Source organism: Paramisgurnus dabryanus, chromosome 8, assembly GCF_030506205.2.
Source record: "Paramisgurnus dabryanus chromosome 8, PD_genome_1.1, whole genome shotgun sequence".
In the NCBI taxonomy this organism is placed as follows: domain Eukaryota; kingdom Metazoa; phylum Chordata; class Actinopteri; order Cypriniformes; family Cobitidae; genus Paramisgurnus; species Paramisgurnus dabryanus.
This window is the reverse complement of record NC_133344.1, coordinates 14,922,850-14,949,734: the sequence shown is the minus strand read 5'-3', so window position 1 is coordinate 14,949,734 and position 26,885 is coordinate 14,922,850. Positions and strand designations below refer to the sequence as shown.

The 26,885-nt window shown below is 38.3% G+C and overlaps 2 protein-coding genes across 2 annotated transcripts in view; both read right to left on the bottom strand.

Annotated features, from left to right (window-relative positions):
• The window catches only part of LOC135770808 (C3a anaphylatoxin chemotactic receptor-like), an 89,719-nt gene that overhangs the window by 41,498 nt on the left and 21,336 nt on the right, over window positions 1-26,885 (bottom strand). The gene's annotated exons all lie outside the window — the stretch shown is intronic.
• LOC135770196 (C3a anaphylatoxin chemotactic receptor-like) lies at window positions 540-25,607 on the bottom strand. Its single transcript, XM_065279933.2, has 5 exons — window positions 25,558-25,607; window positions 23,313-24,038; window positions 7,595-7,604; window positions 1,075-1,230; window positions 540-864 (listed from the first exon to the last, which is right to left on the bottom strand). Exons 1-5 carry the CDS (start codon window positions 25,559-25,561, stop codon window positions 540-542), a joined length of 1,221 nt encoding a protein of 406 aa, XP_065136005.2. The 5' UTR covers window positions 25,562-25,607.

Sequence of the window (26,885 nt, the reverse complement as noted above, 5' to 3'; positions counted from 1 at the left end):
ATAAAATGTTGTATGAAGTGTAAAGATAAAACCAAAGTATCTTGATATGTTTCTCTGTTTTTACTGTAGTGAAAGTGGAGGTTTGAAGCTGTGCCTTAGATTTTTTTATAAAAAGAAAAAAACACAAACTGACCTTTGTATTGAGAAAAGTTACAAACAAAGAAAAATAAAACAGGAAATTAACAGTTTTCTTAATTATGATGAATCAGAAGATAACAAAAACAACATTTACACTAACAGTGTTTCAACATAATGATTGTGTACAACAAAACGAAAAAATAAACATTCAGTGAGTCACAATAACAGAGTTACAGTTTTTCTCATTTGCTAAGACACACAGATCTGAGATCTAAGAAACCAAGATTCACTTGATTTTATCTTCAACTTCTTAGAATCGAGAAAAACTGTAACATAGAGAACATTTTAGCAGAAAAAGAAAGTGTGATTGGACATTGAGCAATCCCAGGCCAAAGAGAAGGTAACATATCAAGATATGTGCTCTTTCCAATGATGGTTTTTGCTGTTCAACCCAGAGAGGCTCATTTCTTTTGGATGACTGGCATAATGCTTGTGCCAGCAGAGGAGAGATGGCAAAGGGAATCAAACTCCCTTAGCTTTATTGTTGTGTGGGATAATGTGGCATTTGGCCACTCCGCAGCAGTCACAGATTGGTTTGCTGCACATCCCAGGATGTCCCCGTTGTCCCTGCCTCCATAGTCCCCTTTCTTACAGTAAACCCCATAGAGGACTTTTTCTTTTTGTTGAGCCCTGTCCACTTTCAAAGGTTTATGACCACCATCCACATGACCAGATGACTTTAATGGAAGCAGTGAATGCAGGGTGTGAAGAGATTTCTCCTGAAGACTGCCAGGGTTGTATGAGAAATTCCAGACATTACTTTCCAAGATGCATTGCCAGATAAGACATCAGGTGTGATGTTGATCAGAACTTATGGCCAAATGCAAAAGAGAGGGAGGACTAGAACCCTCACAGTAATTATGAATGAATTGTTTGTCTGTGTATTTGCTACCTAGTGTATCTAAGATGTATAAGGATGTGGAGTTTCATGTCAACCCATATAATTTAGTAAAGGCTGCCTCAAGCACCATCAGGAGAGACTTTTTAAGTTTTACTTTAAACTTATCACACATGAACACATAGAGAATGGGGTTCAGACAGCTGTTTAGATAAACCAGACAGGTAACAAAAGGTTCTGCAGCTTCAAGATTCCTTACACTGTCAGTCACAAACATGACAAGTCCATTTTCAATGACTCCAATGACTAAAGTATAATTTAAAGTCGTGCGTAGGTTCTACACCATAGCAATGCTGTATGTTATGCTTAGCTTGATGCACACCTCGCCAAATTTCTAACAACGCATCCATTCTACGTGGACCACAAGCCTCCTGTCAGGTAAATATTTCTGCATCACATTTCTTTATAGGCATTTCTGCTTGTGACTGTAAGAACATAGATGGGCCAACCGGAGGAGGTATTTAACTCTGAGTTTTCCGTTTCAAAATGAGAGGTAGGTTAAACCTGAGACAGCGGGGTAAGTCAAGCCTGTTTCAGAAGGAGAGGTAACTTATACTCAGAGTCTGTCTCCGGAGTAACTTACTCTCTGAACCTAACCTGGTTGGGAGCATGTTTTATCCTGTAAACTCTGAGTTTCTGGCAGTCTCCTCCCCATTTTTAAAGGAGTAGCTGTGTTTAATCTTATTAGTTGCTTTAGTACATTCATTCATTGCGCACATTTTTATTACGTACACTGTAAAATATGTTTTTAGCTGTCTTTAAGTTATAATTAAATTGCCAGTGCAAATCATTTTACCTTAGTGCTTTATATATTTAATAAACTACACTTAAATTGAAACAAAATAAACAGTATATTTATTACGTTCTTAATTAAGGTGGCAGTCTAGGAGATGAATCTTGAAGCAACACTAAAGACTTATTGCTATTTGCTCCCCCTACAGGTTAGAAGCGTAATTGTTCATTACCACTGTCGTAAATACTGCAGCATAGCTGGCTCTGATTGGATTGTAGGTCTGCCGTAAAGCAAGTTTGTGTAGTTTTCACTCGAACTACAGGACCACTACCCGACGGTTGGAAACTTCTTTAGTGAGGTTTTGGCCGATAGAGGGCTGCAAAGCGAATGTGAATGAACCACTGAAACTTTTTTGGAAACGTTATTTTAAGGTAAAAAAAACTCTTTGGTGTTGCTTTAAGTTGAAAAAGTAATAGTGTATGGGCAGGTAAGAGTCACTAAACACAAAAAGGTAAACTGAGAAGTATTTTATTGTTTGGAGCTCTTTTCTCAGTTAAAAAATTAAGATAAGGAGGCAGACAAAAATTCAGGAGGGGGAAAGCCCAAAATAACAAACAAAATGACCCTCTGACTAGTTAGATGTGTAACTGCTAAGCTAGCAACAGAAAATGAAATAAACAACAAAAGTATACTCTACCTCCCTGGCTAGAAGAAAAACAGGAGAAAACGTGTTACAAAAAGGAATAAGCGGGCACCCACCTCCCTAAAGATTCCAGAGTTCAAGATGTAAAATTAAAGTAGTTCCACTAAAGGGCTACAACCAGCCAGATAGTACAACACAATACAACATCAGGGGTTTTCACACTGCGCTTAACCCTGGGTTATCTTCATTCTAAACCCCACTTTTAACCCTGGGTTAAGGAGCGTTTCACACCTGTAATTTGAAAGCGGTGTTAGCACCGCTTTTTACCCAGGGTTATGAAACCCTGCTCCGGAGCAGGGTTAGCACCACATTTGTGGTGTTAACACCGCATTGGGGTGCCAAATGCATGCAGTGTGAAACGAAGCAGGGTTAGAATGTTATGACCCTAATTAAACACAGCTGAAGCAGCTAATCAAGGTGTTCAGGGTTGCTTGATAATTACAGACAGGTGTGTTGGAGCTGGGTTGGAGACTCCTGACCCAGGGTTTAGGCATGCACAGTGTGAAACATCAAATTATGAATACCAGGGTTATCTCTTAACCCCTGGTTAAGTTTGAACAGTGTGAAACATGAAAAAAATAACCCAGGATTCCGCTAACCCTGGTTTTAGAATAACCCAGGGTTAACAATTTCAGGTGTGAAAAGCCCTAAAGAGTCAAAATACTCCAACAACTAGAAAAATACAAATGTGGTATTTAGCAAGGAGGATTCAACATGCTTAGGAGGCTGCCCCAGAGTCTTTCGCTGCTGCTCTCTTAAGGTGTTGCACGCTCAGGCCAAATGAGTTGCAGGTGGCGACAGCAATCAGAGCACTCTCTCTCTCCTCTCACCTGGTGGGAGACAAAGAGAAAAACCACACACATACACAATACCCACAGGTACACAACCACATTAACAATCATAAAAAGGAAAAAAAATATACGTTCCTTGGAACGTAACAATATTGAAATGACTAGTAAAGCCAATATGATATTCTTATGTGCAGAGACCGTCTAAGTGACTAAAATGTCATGTGCTTTATAAAGGATCCTGTAGATGATGATGCTGCATTTATTTGTAGGAAGTTAATGTTACATTTATGTCGGGAGAAGACTTTGAGACCCTGAGTGGATTTTTGTCATATTCACGCGCATTTATGTGAGCGGTATTATTTTTCAGGTAACGTTACACCGGATGATGCAGTCATCCGCGGTGCGAACGCTGCATATAAACAAAGATAAAGCCTTTAAAGCTAAAAATATAAAGCTTAAAATGTGAACTTCGCGGTTGTTGAGGTTGCTGGTTATTTTCTGCTGTTAAATGTTTAATAGCATTGTACAATCGGTGCAAGAATTGGGGGGGTCCAGGACCCCCCATAAGAAGTAAAAAATATATTTAGAGGGATCCCTCAGAGTCAGATATTTTTATTTGAATGAAAATAATAATAAATACAATCAAATGCATGCAATGGATACGGTACATTACATGAATTTTATTATTTACAATAATTTATATTAAAGGTAGGGTAACACATTTGGAAAAATGCTAACGGTAGCCGCCTAGCAATGAAATCCCGATCCCACCCTCAAGTCAAATCGCCAAATGTAAAGCCCCGCCCACATCTAAAGAGTGCTGTGCACATGACATTGTTGACCGGACCGTGTGATTGGCGCTGCTCAGATGAAGAAAATTTTCTTGAACCTTTTTTTTAGGGGTAATTTTCTTTATTTACATATACAGGTGCTGTTCATATAATTACAATATCAACAATATCATTTTTTTTTTTTTTTTTTGATGATATAACTGACAACTAAGGAAAATCCCAAACTCAGTATCTCAGAAAATTTGAATATTACTTTAGACCAATACAAAGAAAGGATTTTTAGGAATCTTGGCCAACTGAAAAGTATGAACTTGAAAAGTATGAGCATGTTTAGCACTCAATACTTAGTTGCGGCTCCTTTTACCTGAATTACTGCAGCAATGGGGTGTGGGATGGAGTCGATCAGTCTGTGGCACTGCTCAGGTGTTATGAGAGCCCAGTTTGCTCTAATAGTGGCCTTCAGCTCTTCTGCATTGTTGAGTCTGGTATTTCGCATCTTCCTCTTCACAATAAGGTCAAGTGAGTTTGCTGGCCAATTCAGAACAGGGATGCCATGGTCCCTAAACCAGGCAGGTACTGGTAGCTTTGGCACTGTGTGCAAGTGCCAAGTCCGGTTGGAAAATGAAATCTGCATCTCCATAAAGTTGGTCCTTGTGTCAAGCCAGTCTTGAACAACAGACAGTGTCGGAAGCATCTTGCCTGGGCTAAAACAAAAAAGACTGGACTGCTGCTGAGTGGACTTAAGTTATGTTCTCTGATGAAAGTACATTTTCCATTTCCTTTGGAAATCAGGATTCCAGAGTCTGAAGGAGGGGTGGAGGAGCACACAGTTTACATTATCTTTATTAGTTATCTTTATCTTTATTTGCAAATATGAGATCAAAGTTTTTTTTGTTAGTCTAGCTGGCTTGTTTATCATTTGAGTCATTTGTACCAAATTTTTTTCTTTCTTACTTATCAAGCCAGTTTATATTCAGATCACCCAGTTTCTTTTGTCTCATACTTTTAAAGTATTTTCAGCCAAATCAAAATAAAATTTATTTGTCGCATTTCGTGGTCGATATACAGCAAGTAAAATGAATGACATTTGTGATGAAAGGATTATAGTAACACAGACGCACTCCAAGGTTTGTACTGGAATGGCTATTTGATAACTATCGAAGCTGTCTCTCACATAGATTAATACTCCGCCTACTTTCCCCTTCCCTCTGTCCCGTCTATAAACATTATATCGAGGAATTGTAAACACGGATAAAGGAGTCGTGGATGTTAACCAAGTCATATGGTAGAGAAATTTTGAGTGTTTTATCTTAAGCTTAGTATAAATGTTTTATATAAAGCATACTTTTAATGTGTTATATTGTTGAGGTCTAAATGAATTAAGTTGTCTCTCTGTTGCTTGCCATGACAGTGTTTTTCCACAGCTAGGCCTGGAGGAGATAAGGGTGTCCTTGGTAAGGATAGCGAAATAGTTGTATGATGTGTTAGAGAACAAAGACACTGAGTGTTACCACCCATGGGAGGATTTATGTACCAGCTTGGAATGTTATAGAGATAAAGCCACAGCATCACCAAGTTGTCATGAGTTAATGAGAAGGAGCTAAGGGGCCTAAAGGCAGGAGTCTGCTGAGCATTGGGATAGTACAGAGTGAAAGAAAGGCAGGGCTACTGGACCACTATATAATATACTGAAAAACTCAGAACGGGGTCATTGTCATAGTCATTGTGATCATCATTTTACCAATGCAGGTGTATACACCCTATGACCAGTATTGTGTTTCAAGCTGTCTGACACAATTCTTTAATAAAATACTTTGAAGAGAATTTTACATCTCAACCGTCTCTGATTCTCCTGAAAAAATCCACGACATTTTGGCGCTGCGAGCAGGGTTACAAGAGAGAACATTGGACAACCGAGTGGGATCGTTCAGAGGCCGGTCACGGTCGGGGGGAGATGTTCTCCATCCTGAGTCGATTGTTTCTTCTTTGTGGGTGTTAAACTGCTAAGGCTGGCCAGCCGCTTGCTTCTTAAATTAAGGTAAGCAAAGCGTTATGGCATTTTTTCACCTGCATTGATGGGATTTTTGACTCTGTTTGGAAAACACAGACAGCCCGGCGTTTTCATTTGAATTCCTTAATTCTCTCTGTAACTCATAAACGAACTAGTATTGCGATTAATGAGAAGGGACTTGTGGATGATATTACAAGATAAATTATCTCTAATAGGGAAACCTGGTCTTCCGAGTAAAGTGTACTCTTATCTGGGGGTCAAGAGGACCCAGCTGTGAAACAGTTGATGGAAAATAATATTAACATAGCCAAGAGGGCGTTGACTGTTAATAGCCAAGAGGGCATTTAATTATACTAAATTTTGTTGATTTTATGGACTCAAACTAAAACAGTAATTTTGAAACTAAATTTTGTTAAGCCAGTGGGCTGATTTAAATAGAGTATCTGAGATGAGTACGGATATATCTTTTTTAAAGGAAAGAAAACCAGTGGGTTGATTGTGAGCAGTTTCTTGGTGTAACTGGTTAAGTTACGAAACAAAGTGAGATAAGAGAGAAGATTTTTGTTGAGGGAGAACCAGTGGGTTGCTTAAATGAGTATTTGAGAGTAATTTATCGATGAACTATGATACTATAAATTGCTCTGTGAAACAAATACGAAGAGTTTGCATAGTTTATGTTCCAAGGAGCTTAGAACGTGCAAACGAGGGTGAGCGAGAGAGACTGGAGTGAGGGAAAAACCAGTGGGTTGCTTGAGTGAGTGTTTATGAGTGCCTCTATCGATGAACTGTGATACTATAGAGAAGCTCACTGATATGGACACAGTGTTCAAGGGTGCTTTATCGATGAACTATGATACTATAAAGTATTCTTTGAGACGAACACAGTGTTTAAGGGTAATTTATCGATGAACTATGATACTATAAATTACTCTATCAAATAAACACGGGAGAGACAAGGGAAAAAGCTTCGGTCCAACTTAAAGTTAAAAAAAGTGTTTATTAATTGTTGCATGGTAAGGATTTACCATAAGTGAATTGTTTTAGAACAACCCAAGAGGATTTCTGCATTTTATTAAACCCATATGAGAATTTTGATTTTGAAAGTTAGGGGTAAGAGTTATCCTGTGTGAAAAATATTGTCCATGATTGAATGTCAGTTGTTACTGAAAACATTGAATTTTGGTGGAACCTGAAATCTTTATCTAATATTGAAAAGTCATTATTGAGTGTATTTGATTTAACAAAAGAAAGGTTAACAGAAGGAAGTTTAACAATTAAAAGGGAAGCCTCTGAGATCAATACAGTTACGTCTGCATTTAAAATAGCCCAATTAATCAGAGAGATCTTTTGTGTTAGTTTTAGTTGGCCTGAGATAAGAAGTTTGTCCAGTTGTAAGATTAATGTGTCAAAGACAATTGTGGGATATAGAGAACTGAGCATTGTAAGTGCTAAGTTTAAGTTTGAATCAAATCTTAAAAGTGGTTGTGTGACAAATACAGTGATAGGTGAAGAGGAGATCATTTACATACTTGTGGGACCCTTTGTGATTTATTCCAGTGGCCTGACTGGAACATTTTATAGTGCAGAGCAGTGCATTGACTTATTGGTAAATAAATAAAGTAAACAACCATTCAGTGTAACATGGAAGCAGCAACAAAAGAATTAGAGCGTGCTATCACTGTGGCCCCGGTGGAATGGTGTAACTTACAAGACAAAGGCTTTGATGGCAAAGCATTGGCTAAGTGGTGTAATGATCTTAAATGGTATAACAGAAGTAACAAATATAAGAAAGGAGAGCAACCTCCCTTTCACTGGCCAGAACAGGGAACATGGAATAAAGAAAAAACAAAGAGTATGAAAATTTGGATGACTAATTACATAGCTAATCAGGAGTTGAAAGCAAAGAAGGATGGAAAGAAAGAGAAGAGGAAAGCTTTGTTAGATGGAATGGAATTGTGGGAAAAAGCTAGAGGTTGCTGGAGTAAGGAAGCTGAAAGAGTGATGGCTGATAGAGAAGAGGTCAGAGCTCGAGAGATGGCAAAGCAAAACGAAAGAACAGAAAAGACAAGATTGCTAGAACAACCATTAGACACTGCAAACCAATTACCTGTGGTAACTACAACAGTTAAGCCACCGCCCTATGCACCGCCCACTGCCTCTGCCTCTCTCAATCCATGCCCTCCCTCTACCACACACACAAACTGCCCTCCCTTCACTACTTTCTCTGAGAGTGGCCCTCCCTTTACAGCTCTCACTCCAGCCCCAACCACTCCTGTTGCTTCACCAAATGCTAGCACACTGTATCCAGTTATTAAAGGAACTATGCAGCTTAAAGGGGAATGAGAAGTTGAGGGAGATGTGGAACTGTATGATGAGATGCATAGAGGCAAAGAAGGATCATTCAGTGAACAAAGTCAGGCAGCAGAAGGAGCTAGTCAGTATACCAGGACTCATTTAGAACATTTGGACCGACTAATTGAACAGAGAGCAAAGGAAATAACAGATTTAACTAAAGAGGTGAAGTCTTTGGGTTTAGCAGGGCTATCGCAGGACAGAGAGCTAAGTAAAAGATTACAAGAGGAAGAAAGGATGATTTTGGAGCAAGAAAGGCAGGATAGAGAGAGGGCAAAAGAAAGGGTGCTTAAGCAACAAAAGGTCAGGGCAGTGCAGGCTATGGAACAGAGAAAGCGAGAAACTGATGACTGGCTAAATATGAAAATGGCACAAGAGTACCCAGCCTCTAAAGGTGGTATAGATATGACAAAAATGTCAGGACCTGATGGATTAAGAACTTACAGAGCTAAGATGTTGGTAGAGGAGAGAAACAGAGATTTGGAGTATAGGGACACATTAGCTTTAGACTTTGACCCAATAGAGGAAAGATCCCCATTATTGAAAAGCACCCCTAGAGGTAAAATAAATGAACAAGGCGTGAGTGTATTTCCATTGCGTATTGAAGGAAAAACAGCTGTGTATGTTCCATGGGCTCATAGAGATTTAGAGACTATAATAAACTTTTTGCCAAGTTTAAGAGACGGTGCTGGTCCCTGGATTGGTGCGTTGGAGAAAGAGACGCAAGGTACAAGATTGGCAGTGGGTGACATAAAAGCCTTACTGGCAAAAATTACTAGTTTAAGAGAAATGGAGGATGTGTTGTGGTTAGCAGGTATGGGACAGAGTGTGGTTTCATCTGATTTTGACGGCCAGGCTCTTGACTGTTACAGAGGCAGACTTTGGGGTGCCTTGAGAACTGAGTTCCCTGTCAAGTTTGACAGCACCAAACTGACCCCCACTGCACTGGGTCAGGAGGACTGTGCACTGTGGATTGCTAAAAACATGCAAACTTGGAGAGGGCAGGGGCTGAGAAAAGATCCCACTGACCCAAGAGACTTTGAAACCAGACTGTTCAGAAAGGAACTGCTGGACGCACTGCCAGTGTCTGTGCAAAACAAACTGAGTGACACCCCAGGGCTAGATGCAATGCCACACAGCCAGTGGGTGGAGACCCTGAAACACCATGCTTCCAAACACCAGAAACACGAAAGAGACTTAGAGCAACAAGCTAAAGAGACTATACGAAAGCTGGCTCAAGTTAGCCTGGAAGAAAAGAAAAGACACAAAGACATTAGTAAGGCCCCCAGGGGAACCTATGTAGTGGGATGGGCAGGGTCATATGAGTCAGCGAGCCACTCTCAGGGCGAAATGGTTGCAACACACCCTCCTAACAAATCTGAACAGGTAGCTGATCTGCCAAAACAAGCTGCGGATCAAACCCAAAATCAGAACCCATGGCAGCACCCCCAGGGCGCAGCCCCATCTCTACCAGTAGTTGTGAATGTAATGGCACCTAGTGGGCAGAGTAGATGAATTATTTTTCGAAGATGGCCAAGGGGCAGAGGAAGGGGATATTTTCAGAACAGGGCATCCGCTGATCTGGGTCCATATTTCGGGCAAAACAATGTTTGCTGGGGATGTGGGGAGAATACTCATGCTAGGCGTGACTGTCCAACAAACCCATGGAAGCAATAGGGGTGTTCGGAGGGTCCAATTAACCAACAGGTAGCATTATCCGAAAATGATTGGGAAGAACCTAAATTAACATGCATAATTAATGGAGTGAAAATTGAATGTTTAATTGACACCGGGGCTACATGCAGCTCAATTGATCCAAAATTGGTACCTGGGGTTGTTGCATCACAATCATCTGTTAGAACAATGGGATTCTCTGGAAAAAGGAAAAACTGTTGTAAATCAATTTCTGATGGCACCTCAGGTTCCGATCACATTAATTGGAACGGTCATTTTGTGTAAATTAGATGATACCATCAAAACCGCACCAAAGGGATTAACATTGCAGTGTCTAACCAAAATAACTAAACAGGAATTAACCCCTTTAATTAGACCAGAAGTATATTGGATTGGGAAATTAGAAAAAAAAATGATGGCGGCTGCCAGAGAAAAAACTAAAGATTTTCAGGGACGAAAGCCAAGATTTGAGGGTCACTGTACAATGAAATATTGCCTCAAAGGAGAGGATTTAAAGTATGAACAAAGATTCAAATTAGGAGAAGAAATTGAGTTGAGAAGTGAAGGAGTGTTGGTTTGTGAGGCTGGAGTAGCAGTGAGGATCAGCAGTTGTAAGCTAGATAATTTTGCTGTGGAAGGAAGCCACCCCAATGTGACAGTGTGGGTGTGGGGAAATCATAGGGCTAGGGACCTAGAACCTTATGTGAAAAAGCCATATTCCATTGAATGGGAAGAAGGAGAGAAAGGCTGGATGGAGAACAGGGAGCTAGGTTGGTATCTAATTCCATAAGAAATGACTTAGACAGGTATACAGCAGAAGCAAATAATTTTACAGGACAGCAGCACAAAGGAGCAGGTAATTGTATTGTTTAACCAATTGCTAAAAGATAAGCTAGTTATCCCAAGAGATGAGGGGGAGTATGGTTGAAATATGTAGATGATATTTTGACAGCACACAACAACAGAGAGGGGTTTGATAAATTAACAGACAGTTTTGAACAGTGGATAAAAAGTATCAAAATAAAAGCTGATATTGGCTAAAACCAGTGTACAATACCTAAAAAGAGTAATCTTTGAAGGGCAAAATTAAATTTGTGACAAACACCACAGAACCATGCTTGACTATCCATGTCAAAAAAAAAAAAAAAAAAACAGTGAAGCAAATGATGGCATTAATGGGAGCCACAGGGTGTTGTAGTTCATACCAGAGTTATTACCAGAATATGCCAGTAGGGTCAAGTAATTTAGGGAATTAAAATGTAAGGACATGGGAAAAAATCTGACAGATGTTGTTATATTGTAGAGAAGACACACCGCAGGTTTGTATGACAGAAGGCATTGAAGAGATGAAACTGAGAGCAGATTTGGGTTACGAAGGGGATCCTGGTTACAAGTTTGTTGATGGTTCATGCTATAAAAATGAGATAGGTCAGAGTTGCATGTGATAAAGTGTGATCCTGGGAGATCCAGTGACTGACAGATTTAAAGTTTTGAGGTGTAAGAGGATGAGGCATGGGCACATGTCTGCCCAGTGTGCAGAGTTAATGGCTTTAATTGAAGCATGTGAAATTGGAAAAGGTTTGGAAATCAATGTAAATACTGATATGTGGTATAATGGGTTTAAGAGAAGTAATGGCCACCCAATTAAATATCTTACAGAGATCAAATAACTATTCAAGGCAATACAAAAACCAGCCAAAGTAAATGTAATTAAGTGTGCAGCACACACAAAAGGAGATTCATTTATTGACAAAGGAAATGAAAAAGCAGATGAGGAAGCAAAATTAGGCGCGGCAAAACCAGAGCGAGCTGAAACCATGACCATGGTAGTGACAAGGTCAGGTAATAAGACTGACAGTAAACAGGTGAATATTTCCGCAGACGTAACTGTAGATGAAATCAGAGACATGCAAAATGCAGCGTAACAAATTGAAAAGATGGAGTGGCAAAGCAGAGGTGTTGTCAATGTAAAAGGTTTGTGGAGAACAGACCATCAACAATTAGTAATTCCATCTAGAATGGAGAAAATGGTAATGATGAACGCGCATGGTAGTGAACATTGCGCGAGGGGGGAGATGATAGATAAGATTTTGAGACAACAGGGTTTCTGGTTTATCAATATGCAAAACAAAATTAGCAAATTTTTGTCATTTTTGTCAGAGTGTGACATGTATATGAAAAGAAATGTCAAACCAGCAGTACATCCAATGTGTCTGTTTCCAAGTGTGGAAGGACCATTTGTGCATCTAGTGATGGATTTTGTAGATATGATCCACCCAATTAAGGAGAAAATGTGTTTTTTAGAGATGGACAGAAGCTTCAATCCAGTGTGAACGCAGAGTGCGCAAGCAGTGGCTGGAGCACTTAAGAGGGAAGTTGGTCCCAAGATTTGGGCTTCCCAAGGTATTGCAGGCAGATAATGGACCAGGATTTCAGGCCAACCTGTTGGGAAAAGCACTTGCTAGGGTAGGAATAACCCAAAAATTTGGATCAGTGTATCATCCACAGTCTCAAGGGGCGGTTGAGAGGTGTAATGGCATACTTAAAATCAAAAATAGCCAAAATCTGTGCACAGACTAAACTAATTTGGGTTCAGGCCTTACCAATAGCGCTCATGGCCATAAGAGCTAGTACTAACAACGAAACGCGTTTATCCCCTCATGAAATGGTAACTGGGAGACCAATGTTCAAAGCTAACCAAAATGAATTGAATTTGGAGCATGAGGAGGATCTAAAAAATGAAATTAATGAATATATTGCTGAACTAATGAGAAACCATAAAGCTATTTTACAGATTGAAAGCAGGCCCAGAGAGACACCTGGTGACGAAGAAACTCGATCAAAGTTTACTAGCGTAAGTGTGATGAACCCAGACGAGAAGGCTCGTATGAGGTCACAGAAGCTAGCCCAACAGCTGTTAAGGTAAAATGTTCCAAATTGTGGTATTATAATACTCATTGCTTCCAGGTACCAGAGAAGACGACCCCCGGCGACTGTCTCCATGTCATTATGTTGAAATAACCATATGATAAATAAACACTGTAACCTTATTTTTTAGATAGTGATGTGATGAACCATAGAAACTGGATTTGGAGATCACAATGAATGGGTAATGTATGATCAAAGCATTTAAGGATATGGAGGATGACGATTGCAAGAATGTTGTTTATTTGTTTATAATAATGAAAATGTTTCTCCCACCAAATATACAGGCCTATAAGGGTAATTATAAATGTTTTAAGATAACCATTTTACAGATGGGTGGTGCCAAAAAGAAATTGATGTTACAAATGATAAAGAGGGATACAAGGCAAACTGGTTTGTAGGCCAGACCACAGAAAGGGCAGACGTATGGTGAATGTGTGTTGACATGAATTTAAGGCCAAGTTTGAGAGTAAATTGGAAGGGAACCTGTACCCTTGTACAATTAATAATGCCATTTCAAATGTTTTCATTACCTGATTTTGGGAGCCTACATGATAAAATAAGTGTTAAGAGTATTAACAGACAGAAAAGAAATCTGCCTGGTGGATCTTATGATAATATGTGTATATAGAATGTACAGTATATAGATGCCATAGGGGTTCCAAGGGGGGTGCCAGATGAATACAAAGTGAGAAATCAGATTGTTGCAAGTTTTGAGTCAATTCTTTTCTGGTGGTCAACCCTCAATAAAAATGTGGATTGGATTAATTAATTGTATTACGTTAAGGGGATAACTGAACAAATGGGACTAACGTCACTGATGGCACAACAAAACAGGCTGGCATTAGATATGTGGTTGGCTGAAAAGGGGGGGTGTTTAAAAAATTATAGATGATGGATGCTGAAAATGTATTTTTGATAATACTGCCCCTGATGAGAGCATTATAAGGGCATTAGAAGGTTTGACCGCCTTGTCGAATGAATTGGCTGAGAACGCTGGAATTGATGACCCATTTACAAAAATGATGGAAAAGTGGTTTGGGAAGTGGAGTACATTGATAACTTCTATACTGATGTCAGCTGCTGTAGCTGTTGCTATCCTTGCATTGTGTGGTTGTTGTTGCATACCATGTATCAGGGGTTTGATTGAGAAAACTATCGACAAAGGAATGGGTAAGATAATGTACCAACGGGTACAAATTAATGAGGACGACGAGGGAGATAAATTTGAGGACAACATCCATGTGTGATGGGAAACCAACGAGGCTCTAGTACCCTCCTCCCTCACACGGCCCTCTACGCGTGCAAAGCGCATGGGTTGAAGACCGTCGAAAGCTGGAAGATGCACCCTACACATATACATATAGAATTTATGTTTCTTAGAAAGACTCTGTGTGGACTGCCCACCAGAGCAAAACACTCTCATGTGAGAATCATTATGTTACTGGTCATGTAAAACTGGACATAGGGTGTCACCTATACTAATGCATTTATTCTTTTTTATTAACATTTATATTTTTTTGCGTTTGTTATCATTTATTAACAAGGTATTATCTTTTGCATTTATTATTTTTATTACAAGTTATAATCTTTTATTAGTAATGCAAGTTGCAAACCTGAAGTGTGTGTAAAATAGGGAAAGGGATGGTTTTAAGCATCACTGTCCACGGTGTGATGACAGTGTAACAAGCCTGGTAAGTGACTGATGGTCCAGGAATCTCCTGGGGGTGGAGGTAAAACATCCACCTAGCACGGCTTACCAGAAAGTGAAAAGAATTTTTTGAAAGGATGATATGCTTGCTTTAGATTTAAAATTGAATGTTATGTTATTTTTTTATATGTTGTTAATCATTACTCTTTTTTACAGGTTGTTAATTATCATTTAAAGGATAACCGGTGTGAAATGACTGTTGAGACTAGAAAAGTGACTGAGGGTCTGGCCCTAACTGTCAGGGGTATTTTATTCTTTGATTCTTTCTTTAAAGTACCTAGCCCGGCTTCTCTGGTATCATCAGTCGTATTTTCAGGGTGGTTATCGAAAACATTTAGTTTCCGAAGGGGGGATATATGGTAGAGAAATTTTGAGTGTTTTATCTTAAGCTTAGTATAAATGTTTTATATAAAGCATACTTTTAATGTGTTATATTGTTGAGGTCTAAATGAATTAAGTTGTCTCTCTGTTGCTTGCCATGACAGTGTTTTTCCACAGCTAGGCCTGGAGGAGATAAGGGTGTCCTTGGTAAGGATAGCGAAATAGTTGTATGATGTGTTAGAGAACAAAGACACTGAGTGTTACCACCCATGGGAGGATTTATGTACCAGCTTGGAATGTTATAGAGATAAAGCCACAGCATCACCAAGTTGTCATGAGTTAATGAGAAGGAGCTAAGGGGCCTAAAGGCAGGAGTCTGCTGAGCATTGGGATAGTACAGAGTGAAAGAAAGGCAGGGCTACTGGACCACTATATAATATACTGAAAAACTCAGAACGGGGTCATTGTCATAGTCATTGTGATCATCATTTTACCAATGCAGGTGTATACACCCTATGACCAGTATTGTGTTTCAAGCTGTCTGACACAATTCTTTAATAAAATACTTTGAAGAGAATTTTACATCTCAACCGTCTCTGATTCTCCTGAAAAAATCCACGACAGTCACTGTAAGACACAGGTAATCAAGATTTGAATCCAAAAGTATATGTTCCAACTGTTCAGTTTTTTTAAATTAAACTGCGTATATTTATACTGTATGTCCACCAAATATTCATTTCAGTTTTGTTTTGGGATTCCATAACAGATGCATGATTAACTGTTTGAAAAAGTTTAGTGAGGCTGACAATAGTCTGCCCATATTGACATCCTATCAATATGGGCCAACATTGGTTTTCAGCACCTTGTTGAATCAATGCCACAAAAGAATTAAAGCAGTGAAAAGGGGTCAAACACAGTATAAGTGTGGTGTTCCTAATAATTCTTTAGGTGAGTGTTTAATACAAGTAGCATTTATGTTGGCCCAGTGTACTGTGGTGTGTAGCGAGAAGGGTGTGGTGGGCCGCAATTTTGATGCATTTGTTACATTGGGTTAATGTTTCATTACCTTCTAAATTAAAGTTTAAAATGATTTGATCTGATCTCAGTTTAGAGTTTCATTCTGCTTAGCTGATCAAATCCAACAACACTGAAACATCAACAATCCAACATTGGTAGGTGCATTTTGCATTCTGTATGAACACATTTTATTATATACTGTAATTAAATTTATATTAAAATTCACAAGTAAAGAAAGTTCACTTCATTGGTAAACTAAAGAACTGCAGTCTACAGCAGAAAGCAGGAAAGACAGATGATCATTTAGAGATTTCTATTAAATAAGAGAGTATAAAACCGCATAATCTTGATTAAAACCAAAATTCTGAAGAAAGATAGTAAAGATAGTAAAGCACAAGGGTGGTGGACAAAAATCAAGCTTCAAATTAAAAACAAGAACACAGGGGCAGTTTCTGCAGGGGCGTAAATGTTAGCTTAGCGTAGCGTAGCGCTAGTTCTACCAGGAAACTCGAATGTTACGTCATTCATTTCACAAGGCGCAATCAATCATCCCTGATACTGAGAGTATATAAGCCTCGTACTCACCTGCATTTGCCAGCATTTACAACCCACCCTCCCTACCACCATCACCAGGTCGGTTCCGTCCATACTCGAGGGGGATTAGATTCTGTCCTGTCTTCATCTTCAGACAGGAACCGCAAGAATCTTTGACCCCCGGATTTGAACTATGGTCGGGGCCTACGCCAAAGAACTATATTGTGTTACAATCCAGCCTTGGTTGCTAACTACTGTTAAATAGACTGATATAAATTCTTAACCTATCTTCGAGTCTTTCTGGTAGAAATATAAATACACACAAATTCATGTATGTGTAGCAGGATTAGGTGAGCTGTGATTGACAGCTGATTTCACCAATCAGGAAGGGGCAGTCCCTTTTTAAGAGCCGATTGGCTGCTGCCCGGGATGCGTCATGTCCTTTTCCCCCCTGGGTGTTTACAACGTTAGCGGCAGGTGAGCTCTTGCTAACATGCTATGGTTAGCAGTAGTGATGGGCAGAGCGAGGCTTTGTGAAACACTGAAACAGTTGAATCAATTGTGTCGAGGCTTCGAAACATGGATCGAAACAGCCTCCACAGTGACACCTAATGGTCATTTGCACGTATTACCATAGAGCAGCCTTGACAAGGTTTTAGACGAGCGCTGACAAATTGTATCCCACATGTTGTGTAATTGATATAAGTGATCAGGTGGGAGAGTGGATAGTGTCCTCGACTCTCGTGCAAAAGCCCTTTGGATCAAACCCCGGGAAACGCATTGTTATTACCGTCGTCACAATTAAGTTACATATTTTTTTGTTGTTGTTTTAAAATCTGTTTGACAACTACATGAGCTTTTAGGCTCATCATTGTCAATAACTATAAGCTGGTCTATTTAATAAATAAATTGAATAGAGATAAATACCACATAAACAATAAGAAATTAATAAAATATATCAAGCCACCATGTCACATATAAATATCTGCTGTGTGTGGAAGGACTTAGCCTACTTCTTTTTTACAGATAGTTTCTCCAGCCTTTGAAAGACTCCTCTCACAAAACCCCACAAGGTCAATATGCGTTTATTTCACTTTTATACAGATGTGCGATTGTGTTGTCTGTTCCCGACCGTGCCAATCAAACGCTGATTCGGCAGACCACACCTGATGAAACACTTAGTGAAACACTTCGAGGCTTCGTTTGGTCATAGTCACGTGACATGGGTGTTTTGAATCACGCTTCGGATCAGTGTTTCGACACATCTGCGCTTCGGGATCTCGCAAAGCTTCGGAACGACTGTTTCGCGTCAGCCATCCCTAGACTTCAGACAACAACAAACCACAGTGAACATGAACGAAGAAGCTGATGAGATCGCTTTGGTTGGCCCCGTGGATGGGAAATTCTTTTATAAAAACCAACGGATGGGAGCGTCAATAAGAGCATGGTTGTGTGTAAGCTATGCAACAAGGAATTCACATATCACCGCAGCACATCGTACACAATACCCACAGGTACACAACCACATTAACAATCATAAAAAGGAAAAAAAAATATACGTTCCTTGGAACGTAACAATATTGAAATGACTACTAAAGCCAATATGATATTCTTATGTGCAGAGACCGTCTAAGTGACTAAAATGTCATGTGCTTTATAAAGGATCCTGTAGATGATGATGCTGCATTTATTTGTAGGAAGTTAATGTTACATTTATGTCGGGAGAAGACTTTGAGACCCCGAGTGGATTTTTGTCATATTCACGTGCATTTATGTGAGCGGTATTATTTTTCAGGTAACGTTACACCGGATGATGCAGTCATCCGCGGTGCGAACGCTGCATATGAACAAAGATAAATCCTTTAAAGCTAAAAATATAAAGCTTAAAATGTGAACTTCGCGGTTGTTGAGGTTGCTGGTTATTTTCTGCTGTTAAATGTTTAATAGCATTGTACAATCGGTGCAAGAATTGGGGAGGTCCAGGACCCCCCATAAGAAGTAAAAAATATATTTAGAGGGATCCCTCAGAGTCAGATATTTTTATTTGAATGAAAATAATAATAAATACAATCAAATGCATGCAATGGATACGGTACATCACATGAATTTTATTATTTACAATAATTTATATTAAAGGTAGGGTAACACATTTGGAAAAATGCTAACGGTAGCCGCCTAGCAAATCCCGATCCCACCCTCAAGTCAAATCGCCAAATGTAAAGCCCCGCCCACATCTAAAGAGTGCTGTGCACATGACATTGTTGACCGGACAGTGTGATTAGCGCTGCTCAGATGAAGAAAATTTTCTTGAACCTTTTTTTTAGGGGTAATTTTCTTTATTTACATATACAGGTGCTGTTCATATAATTACAATATCAACAATATCATTTTTTATTTTTTTGATGATATAACTGACAACTAAGGAAAATCCCAAACTCAGTATCTTAGAAAATTTGAATATTACTTTAGACCAATACAAAGAAAGGATTTTTAGGAATCTTGGCCAACTGAAAAGTATGAACTTGAAAAGTATGAGCATGTTTAGCACTTAATACTTAGTTGCGGCTCCTTTTACCTGAATTACTGCAGCAGTGGGGTGTGGGATGGAGTCGATCAGTCTGTGGCACTGCTCAGGTGTTATGAGAGCCCAGTTTGCTCTAATAGTGGCCTTCTGCTCTTCTGCATTGTTGAGTCTGGCATTTCGCATCTTCCTCTTCACAATAAGGTCAAGTGAGTTTGCTGGCCAATTCAGAACAGGGATGCCATGGTCCCTAAACCAGGCAGGTACTGGTAGCTTTGGCACTGTGTGCAAGTGCCAAGTCCTGTTGGAAAATGAAATCTGCATCTCCATAAAGTTGGTCCTTGTATCAAGCCAGTCTTGAACAACAGACAGTGTCAGAAGCATCTTGCCTGGGCTAAAGACAAAAAGGACTGGACTGCTGCTGAGTGGTCTAAAGTTATGTTCTCTGATGAAAGTACCTTTTCCGTTTCCTTTGGAAATCAGGATTCCAGAGTCTGAAGGAGGGGTGGAGGAACACACAGTTTACATTATCTTTATTAGTTATCTTTATCTTTATTTGCAAATATGAGATCAAAGTTTTTTTTGTTAGTCTAGCTGGCTTGTTTATCATTTGAGTCATTTGTACCGATTTTTTTTCTTTCTTACTTATCAAGCCAGTTTATATTCAGATCACCCAGTTTCTTTTGTCTCATACTTTTAAAGTATTTCAGCCAAATCAAAATAAAATTAATTTGTCGCATTTGGTGGTCGATATACAGCAAGTAAAATGAATGACATTTGTGATGAAAGGATTATAGTAACACAGACGCACTCCAAGGTTTGCACTGGAATGGCTATTTGATAACTATCAAAGCTGTCTCTCACATAGATTAATACTCCGCCTACTTTCCCTTTCCCTCTGTCCCGTCTATAAACATTATATTGAGGAATTGTAAACATGGATAAAGGAGTCGTGGATGTTAACCAAGTCTCTAAAACACACAGGTAATCAAGATTTAAATCCAAAAGTATATGTTCCAACTGTTCAGTTTTTTTTTAGATCAAACTGCGTATATTTATACTGTATGTCCACCAAATAATAATTTCGGTTTTGTTTTGGGATTCCATAACAGATGCATGATTAACTGTTTGAAAAAGTTTAGTGAGGCTGACAATAGTCTGCCCATATTGACATCCTATCAATATGGGCCAACATTGGCTTTCAGCACCTTGTTGAATCAATGCCACAAAGAATTAAAGCAGTGAAAGGGGGGTCAAACACAGAATAAGTGTGGTGTTCCTAATAATTCTTTAGGTGAGTGTATAATACAAGTAGCATTTATATTGGCCCAGTGTGCTGTGGTGTGTAGCGAGAAGGGTGTGGTGGGCCGCGTTGGGTGAGAAAACGTATCGGTCCCAGTCCACCCCTGCACAAAAGAAATAGAAATGACTCACAAACTCATGGACAGTTTAAAGTGAACTTGTTTTTGGAAATCACAAAGCAAATATTCTCAAGTGAAAATCTTTACTAAAATAGTGGTTTAAAATAATTATGATTTTACTATTCAGTCACTGTGCTATTATTTTTGTCAATTTTGATGCATTTGTTACATTGGGTTCATGTTTCATTACCTTCTAAATTAAAGTGTAAAATGATTTGATCTGATCTCAGTTGAGAGTTTCATTCTGCTTAGCTGGTCAAATCCAACAACACTGAAACATCAACAATCCAACATTGGTAGGTGCATTTTGCATTCTGTATGAACACATTTTATTATATACTGTATACTGTAATTTATATTAAAATTTAAATTCACAAGTAAAGAAAGTTCACTTCATTGGTAAACTAAAAAACTGCAGTCTACAGCAGAAAGCAGGAAAGACAGATATGATCATTTAGAGATTTCTATTAAATAAGAGAGCAACGTTTAACTCAAGTAAAACCACATAATCTTGATTAAAACCAAAATTCTGAAGAAAGATAGTAAAGATAGTAAAGCACAGGGGTGGTGGACAAAAATCAAGCTTCGAATTAAAAACAAGAACACAGGGGCAGTTTCTGCAGGGGCGTAACTATCTGTAAGCAGGGTAAGCGGTGGGTGGACCTATCGCATTTTCAACACTATCCGCTGTTCCCGGGTTTTCAATGCTTGGCAACGTGCAAACTCTGTCGTTACATCGCCCAATGAAATCACGGCTAGCGATAGAGCCCAACCAATCAGAGACCAGAGGTTCTGTGCACGTTTAAAATCAACTTGTTTGTATCTGTTGGTTTCTCAAAACAAACAAGAAATAATAAACTATGCATTTTAATCTGGGACTAAGATAAACCCTGTCTGGGAAACGGTCCTTAAATATTCACACACTGAATTTAAACATAATTGGGTGGGGTCCCAGACAGGGATTATTTTAAGACAGGACTAGCCTTAGTTAAATTAAAGGAATATTCCATTTTCTTAAAAGAAAATTCCAGATAATTTACTCACCACCATGTCATCCAAAATGTTGATGTCTTTCTTTGTTCAGTCGAGAAGAAATTATGTTTTTTGAGGAAAACATTGCAGGATTTTTCTCATTTTAATGGACTTTAATAGAGCCCAACATTTAATACTTAACTTAATACTTAACTCAACAGTTTTTTTCAACGGCGTTTCAAAGGACTCTAAACGATCCCAAACGAGGTATAAGGGTCTTATCTAGCAAAACGATTGTCATTTTTGGCAAGAAAAATAACAAAAATGCTCTTTTAAAGCACAACTTCTCGTCTAAATCCGGTCCAGCGCGACCTAACGTAAATGCGTAGTGAAGTAGGGAGGTCACGTGTTACATATATAAAACGCACATTTGCGGACCATTGTAAACAATAAACTGACACAAAGACATTAATTAGTATCAGTTGACATACAAGAACGTAGGAACGGTCCTCGTTCTCAACACTTGTAAACACTGGGGCGGAGTTTCCCGTTCGTCCTCTGTGACCTAGATAAGACCCTTATCCCTCGTTTGGGATCGTTTAGAGTCCTTTGAAACTCCGTTGAAAAAAACTGTTAAGTGTTGAGTTAAGTATTAAATGCTGGGCTCTATTAAAGTCCATTAAAATGAGAAAAATCCTGCAAAGTTTTCCTCAAAAAACATAATTTCTTCTCGACTGAACAAAGAAAGACATCAACATTTTGGATGACATGGTGGTGAGTAAATTATCTGGATTTTTCTTTTAAGAAAATTGAATATTCCTTTAAGTCATTTTTAAAGCATAAATTATAAATAAACATTAATGGCGTGCATCTTGAGACACAACACACAAATTGATATATTTTAAGATATGACAGAGCAAGTTGTTTTTGATCAAGACAACACTAACATTAGTCTGGGACTAGGCTTAAGTCCTGTCTGGGAAACCACCACATTATGTTTTTGTCCGCCACCTCAGCCCATAAAGATTTGAGCATGGACAACTTGTCTATATTCTTGAATCTTCAGAAAACTAAGCTGGCCTTTTATAAAAGTAATAAACTAACCCAGTTACTGTAAAATGTTATGGGGCGGTTTCCCGGACAGGGATTAGAAAAGTCCTAGACTAAAACATTTATAAGAGGTGTCCAAACTGAAAACAACTTGAACTGACATATCTTTGAATACACCAGTGCCCTTTGTTTTGCCTCAAAATGCACACAGGTAATGTTTTTAGTAAGGCATGCTTGTTAAAACTAGTTATATTTCCTTATTAAAATAAGGCCTAGTCCTGGATTAAGCTGATCCCTGTCCAGGAAACCACCCCTAAATGTTACAGTCTTTTCACACTCACTTTTTACAAATTAATAAAGACAAACATCATTGTATAGATTGTATAAACTCTTAACAAATTTCTTCATCTCATATTATAAAGTTGTTACGGAATATGTCTGAATGGGGACTCTGAACACATAGGAGAATGGAGGAGTACTTATAAAAATCTTTATATACAAATTACAAAATGTATATCTCCAATCATCTAAGACTGAAGCTAAAAATTGTTATGTTCTCTTGCTAAAGGATCAGTAAATGATCAGATGGTTGTTTCTTCAGTAAAAGCTGCCTCAAACACCAGCAGAAGAGACTTAACTTTCTTCTTATACTCATCACACATAGAGAATGGGGTTCAGACAACTGTTAAAAAAAGCAAGACAGTCTACAAAAGGTCCTGCAGCATTTAGTTCCCATATAACACTCTCACTCCATTTATACTTTACTGAACTCATGAAACACAATTTTTGAACATGGAAAGGAAACCAGCATATGAAAAAAGCCAGAATCACAGATATGATGACCCGCACACCAATAGCTATGTATGAAGATGCAATGATTATAAATGGAATTACAAATCCCATAATAAATATGTATGTTTGCAGAGACAACATAACATTGATGGCATTTTCAGCTTTATATACATACTCCGTAATGCCAAAAGGGAGGCTGCAGCAGATGGCTAAAATCCACACAAATACACTGATGATTCTGGCTTTGACTAAAGTTCGCTTATTCTGAACCCAAACAATAAACCATGTGCACAGACATCGATCCACACTGATAACTGTCAGAAAGAAAACACTTGCAAATATATTTAGTACAACACCAAAAATCCAACATGCAGCTATGAGTTTGTTGGATTGCAAATATATACTATTTTCAAAGACAACAACAATTTCGTAAACCAAGAACGTAATAAAAAGGAAGTCTGCAATCGCCAAGTTGAGGAACCAGATGGAGTTGACTGTCGTCTTCATTTTGTAGCTGGTCACAAAGATGACAAGTCCATTTCCAATGACACCTATAACTAAGGTGACAAAAAATATGCATATCATAAAGATTTCAATGCTTGAAAAGCTCTTCTCCTGCATTTTGTTTGGACTAATTGTTGTTTGGAGTTCAGTCAGATTTTGATGTCCCATAGTTGTGCCCACTGCAGAAAGAAGAGAGAGAGAAATGACTCATGATCACAAACTCATGCACAGAGAAATGTGAACCTGTTTTATTATTTCACAAGCAAACTAAAGGAAACAAAGTAAACTCTCCATTCAGTTTATGACCGACTGATATTTTATGTAATATTTGTGTAAATAATGGAGAAAAAAACTTAATTAATTTTCATTGATAAACAATTTATAGTTTATGTAACGTCTAGACTTGTGGTAGAATCCAAGTGCAGAAGTTTATTAAGAAACCAGGCAAACAACACAAAAGGGTAATCCAAAAACATAATCCAATGAACAGGCAAAGGTCAAAACCAGAACATGAGAGACAATGGCAATGTTAAATACACACAGAAAAGGAAGTGAATACAGAAAGAGTGTAAGCATGTCAATAGTTCAGTAGGTGGAGAGGGAGCCTACCATTCATTACAGTTTAGATGCACTGTGAGTCATTTTCAATTAAAGTGTCAATGTCTCCTGAGTTCATATAGTTTGGTTTCAATACTGAGATGTTTAAGAATTAACAGTGATTTGCGGGTCAATGTATAAACAACCCGACCAACGTTTTCAACTAACCCGCCCACAACTCGGACCTCAAAAAAATATATTGTACCCCACCCGCTTCCTGGCCCGCATTTTTTAAAAGTAGTAATTGTTTAAAATAGTTAATTGGCATCTTTATTTCAAATGATCTGACCGATCAGGACCCGAATATCATTAAAATATTTTTGGATGACTCCTTACCACCGGTGCCCGCAGGCACCCACACATTTTGGATCAACCCGCCCATCACTGATAAACTCAGTCTTCAAATATACGTGTTGAAATTAGCAGGGGGTTAGGAGTTACACAATCTTTGCTATTAGCTAAAAATATGTATTAGTTTATGTTTTTAATGTAAGTTTTCATGTTGTAAAATCTTAAGCAATACATACATAAACAAAAAAATATTTTAATCAATTAAAATGAAAGTAAAGTATTCCAATATTACGATACTTTTCACCTAATTGTATTTTAAACAGCAATCAATTTTTTTTATTCAAAAGAGGCACAAAAACATTAAACTGTTAGATAGATGCAAATACATGTACATACTGTTATCTTCTTTTAATTTCTTTATTTCTGTCCTTATGTCTTCAGGTAGACATAATGTTTGCATGAACAATTATTGCAGATATCCTCTTTTATAGGGGGATTAGGGGTGATGATGTAAGAAGCTATAAGATGCTAATCTATAAACCTATAAACCATTTTTTTATATTGACTTTCGCAGCCAAGCATGTTTAGCAAAACACATTTAGTTTATAAGTGTTCATAGTTTTTATTATGTTTGATCAGTTTAAAGAGGAAGCAAAGTTTGATTCATGTACCATAAATAATGGAGTGAAATCTTTTGTAGGCAGATATTGTACACTATTAAAAATTAAGTTCCCTGCTTCTTTGCCAGTCAGAAAATAAACTAATAATGAAACAAAAACATAGCATTAAAGCATAGATGTAAATTCTTACCCATTTTCTTTGTCTTTATTTTCTACTGTGTGTCTGCAGGTTGATGTTGTCAATGCCCACAACAACGTCTCTGTGATTTCCCTTTATAAGGGAGAATAGGGGTGGAGTGTGGGGTGATGATGTAAAGAGACAAATATGCTGCTGTAGAAAGACATTTAAATAGCATCTGCCAAGGAAAACTTTCCCATTCCAGATAAAATTAGAGCCATAAAATCATTGTTTATCAATCACTGAGATGTCTGCCTTTTCAGTCGCTTAAAGAAATAGTTCACCCAAACATGAAAATTCTGTCATCATTTTCTCATTTTCATGTTGTTTTAAACCTGTATGAATTTCTTTTTTTTCTTTCTGATGAACACCAAAGAAGATATTTTGATAAGTGATGGTAAGCACACATCTGATTGACTTCCATCTATGCTGAGAGGCAGTGACCTATGATTATTTACAGCCTGATCTCACGAGAATTCATACATATTTTAGGAGTTGGCTAATTCGTATGAATTCATACGAAGTTAATCGTGCAAAAACGTAAGATGCTCAAGAAAAAACTATTAGAAAACCGAACCCTTAACGCACCAACTCCCACCTAACCTTACGCTCACAGGGGTCAAGGCAAATCATTCAAAAAAATACGAATGTGGTCGTATGAATTAATACTATAAGAACATAAAAACTGAAGTGTCAAGGCTAAGCAATTATTTGACTTGGTCCACAATGAGAATGCACAACCTTATTTACCCTAAAAGATTAAAAAGGGCTTTACTTATGAATAAACATGTCATATATATCAATTATATATTACTTTGTATAACCAGACTTAAACAGGTGGCAGGGTCATATGTGTAAGGAATAATTGATGACGGGCTGTGAATTAAGCGAAAAATAATCCACGGCCAAGGTGAAAATGTGGCACGATGCGAAGAGGAGTTTATCAAAAAATAATGCATACCCGTGAAACAATTCTCAATCAATCAGAATAAAGCATCCAACAGCCTCATGGTATAAATTATATTATACAACAGTTCTTTCTCGTTCTCAAATCTGATTGGCTAAGAGCTCCTCCCAGGCATGCGATATTGTACTGATAACATGACAGTAACCACTTCACCGTTTGTATCATTCCGCCTACACATACTTGTCATTTTAGTATTAGTGAGTGGGGCTTCTTTAAACACTAAGCCATTCTCTCATCTCTGACTGGAATCCCAATAGGAAGTGATCATCCCGTCAAAGATCAGCGCTCTTGGATGTAAACTTAAGTGCAATAATATCACATCGTGTGGATACACTTGGAATAAAGCAATGAAGACGAAAACACAATGGAATTG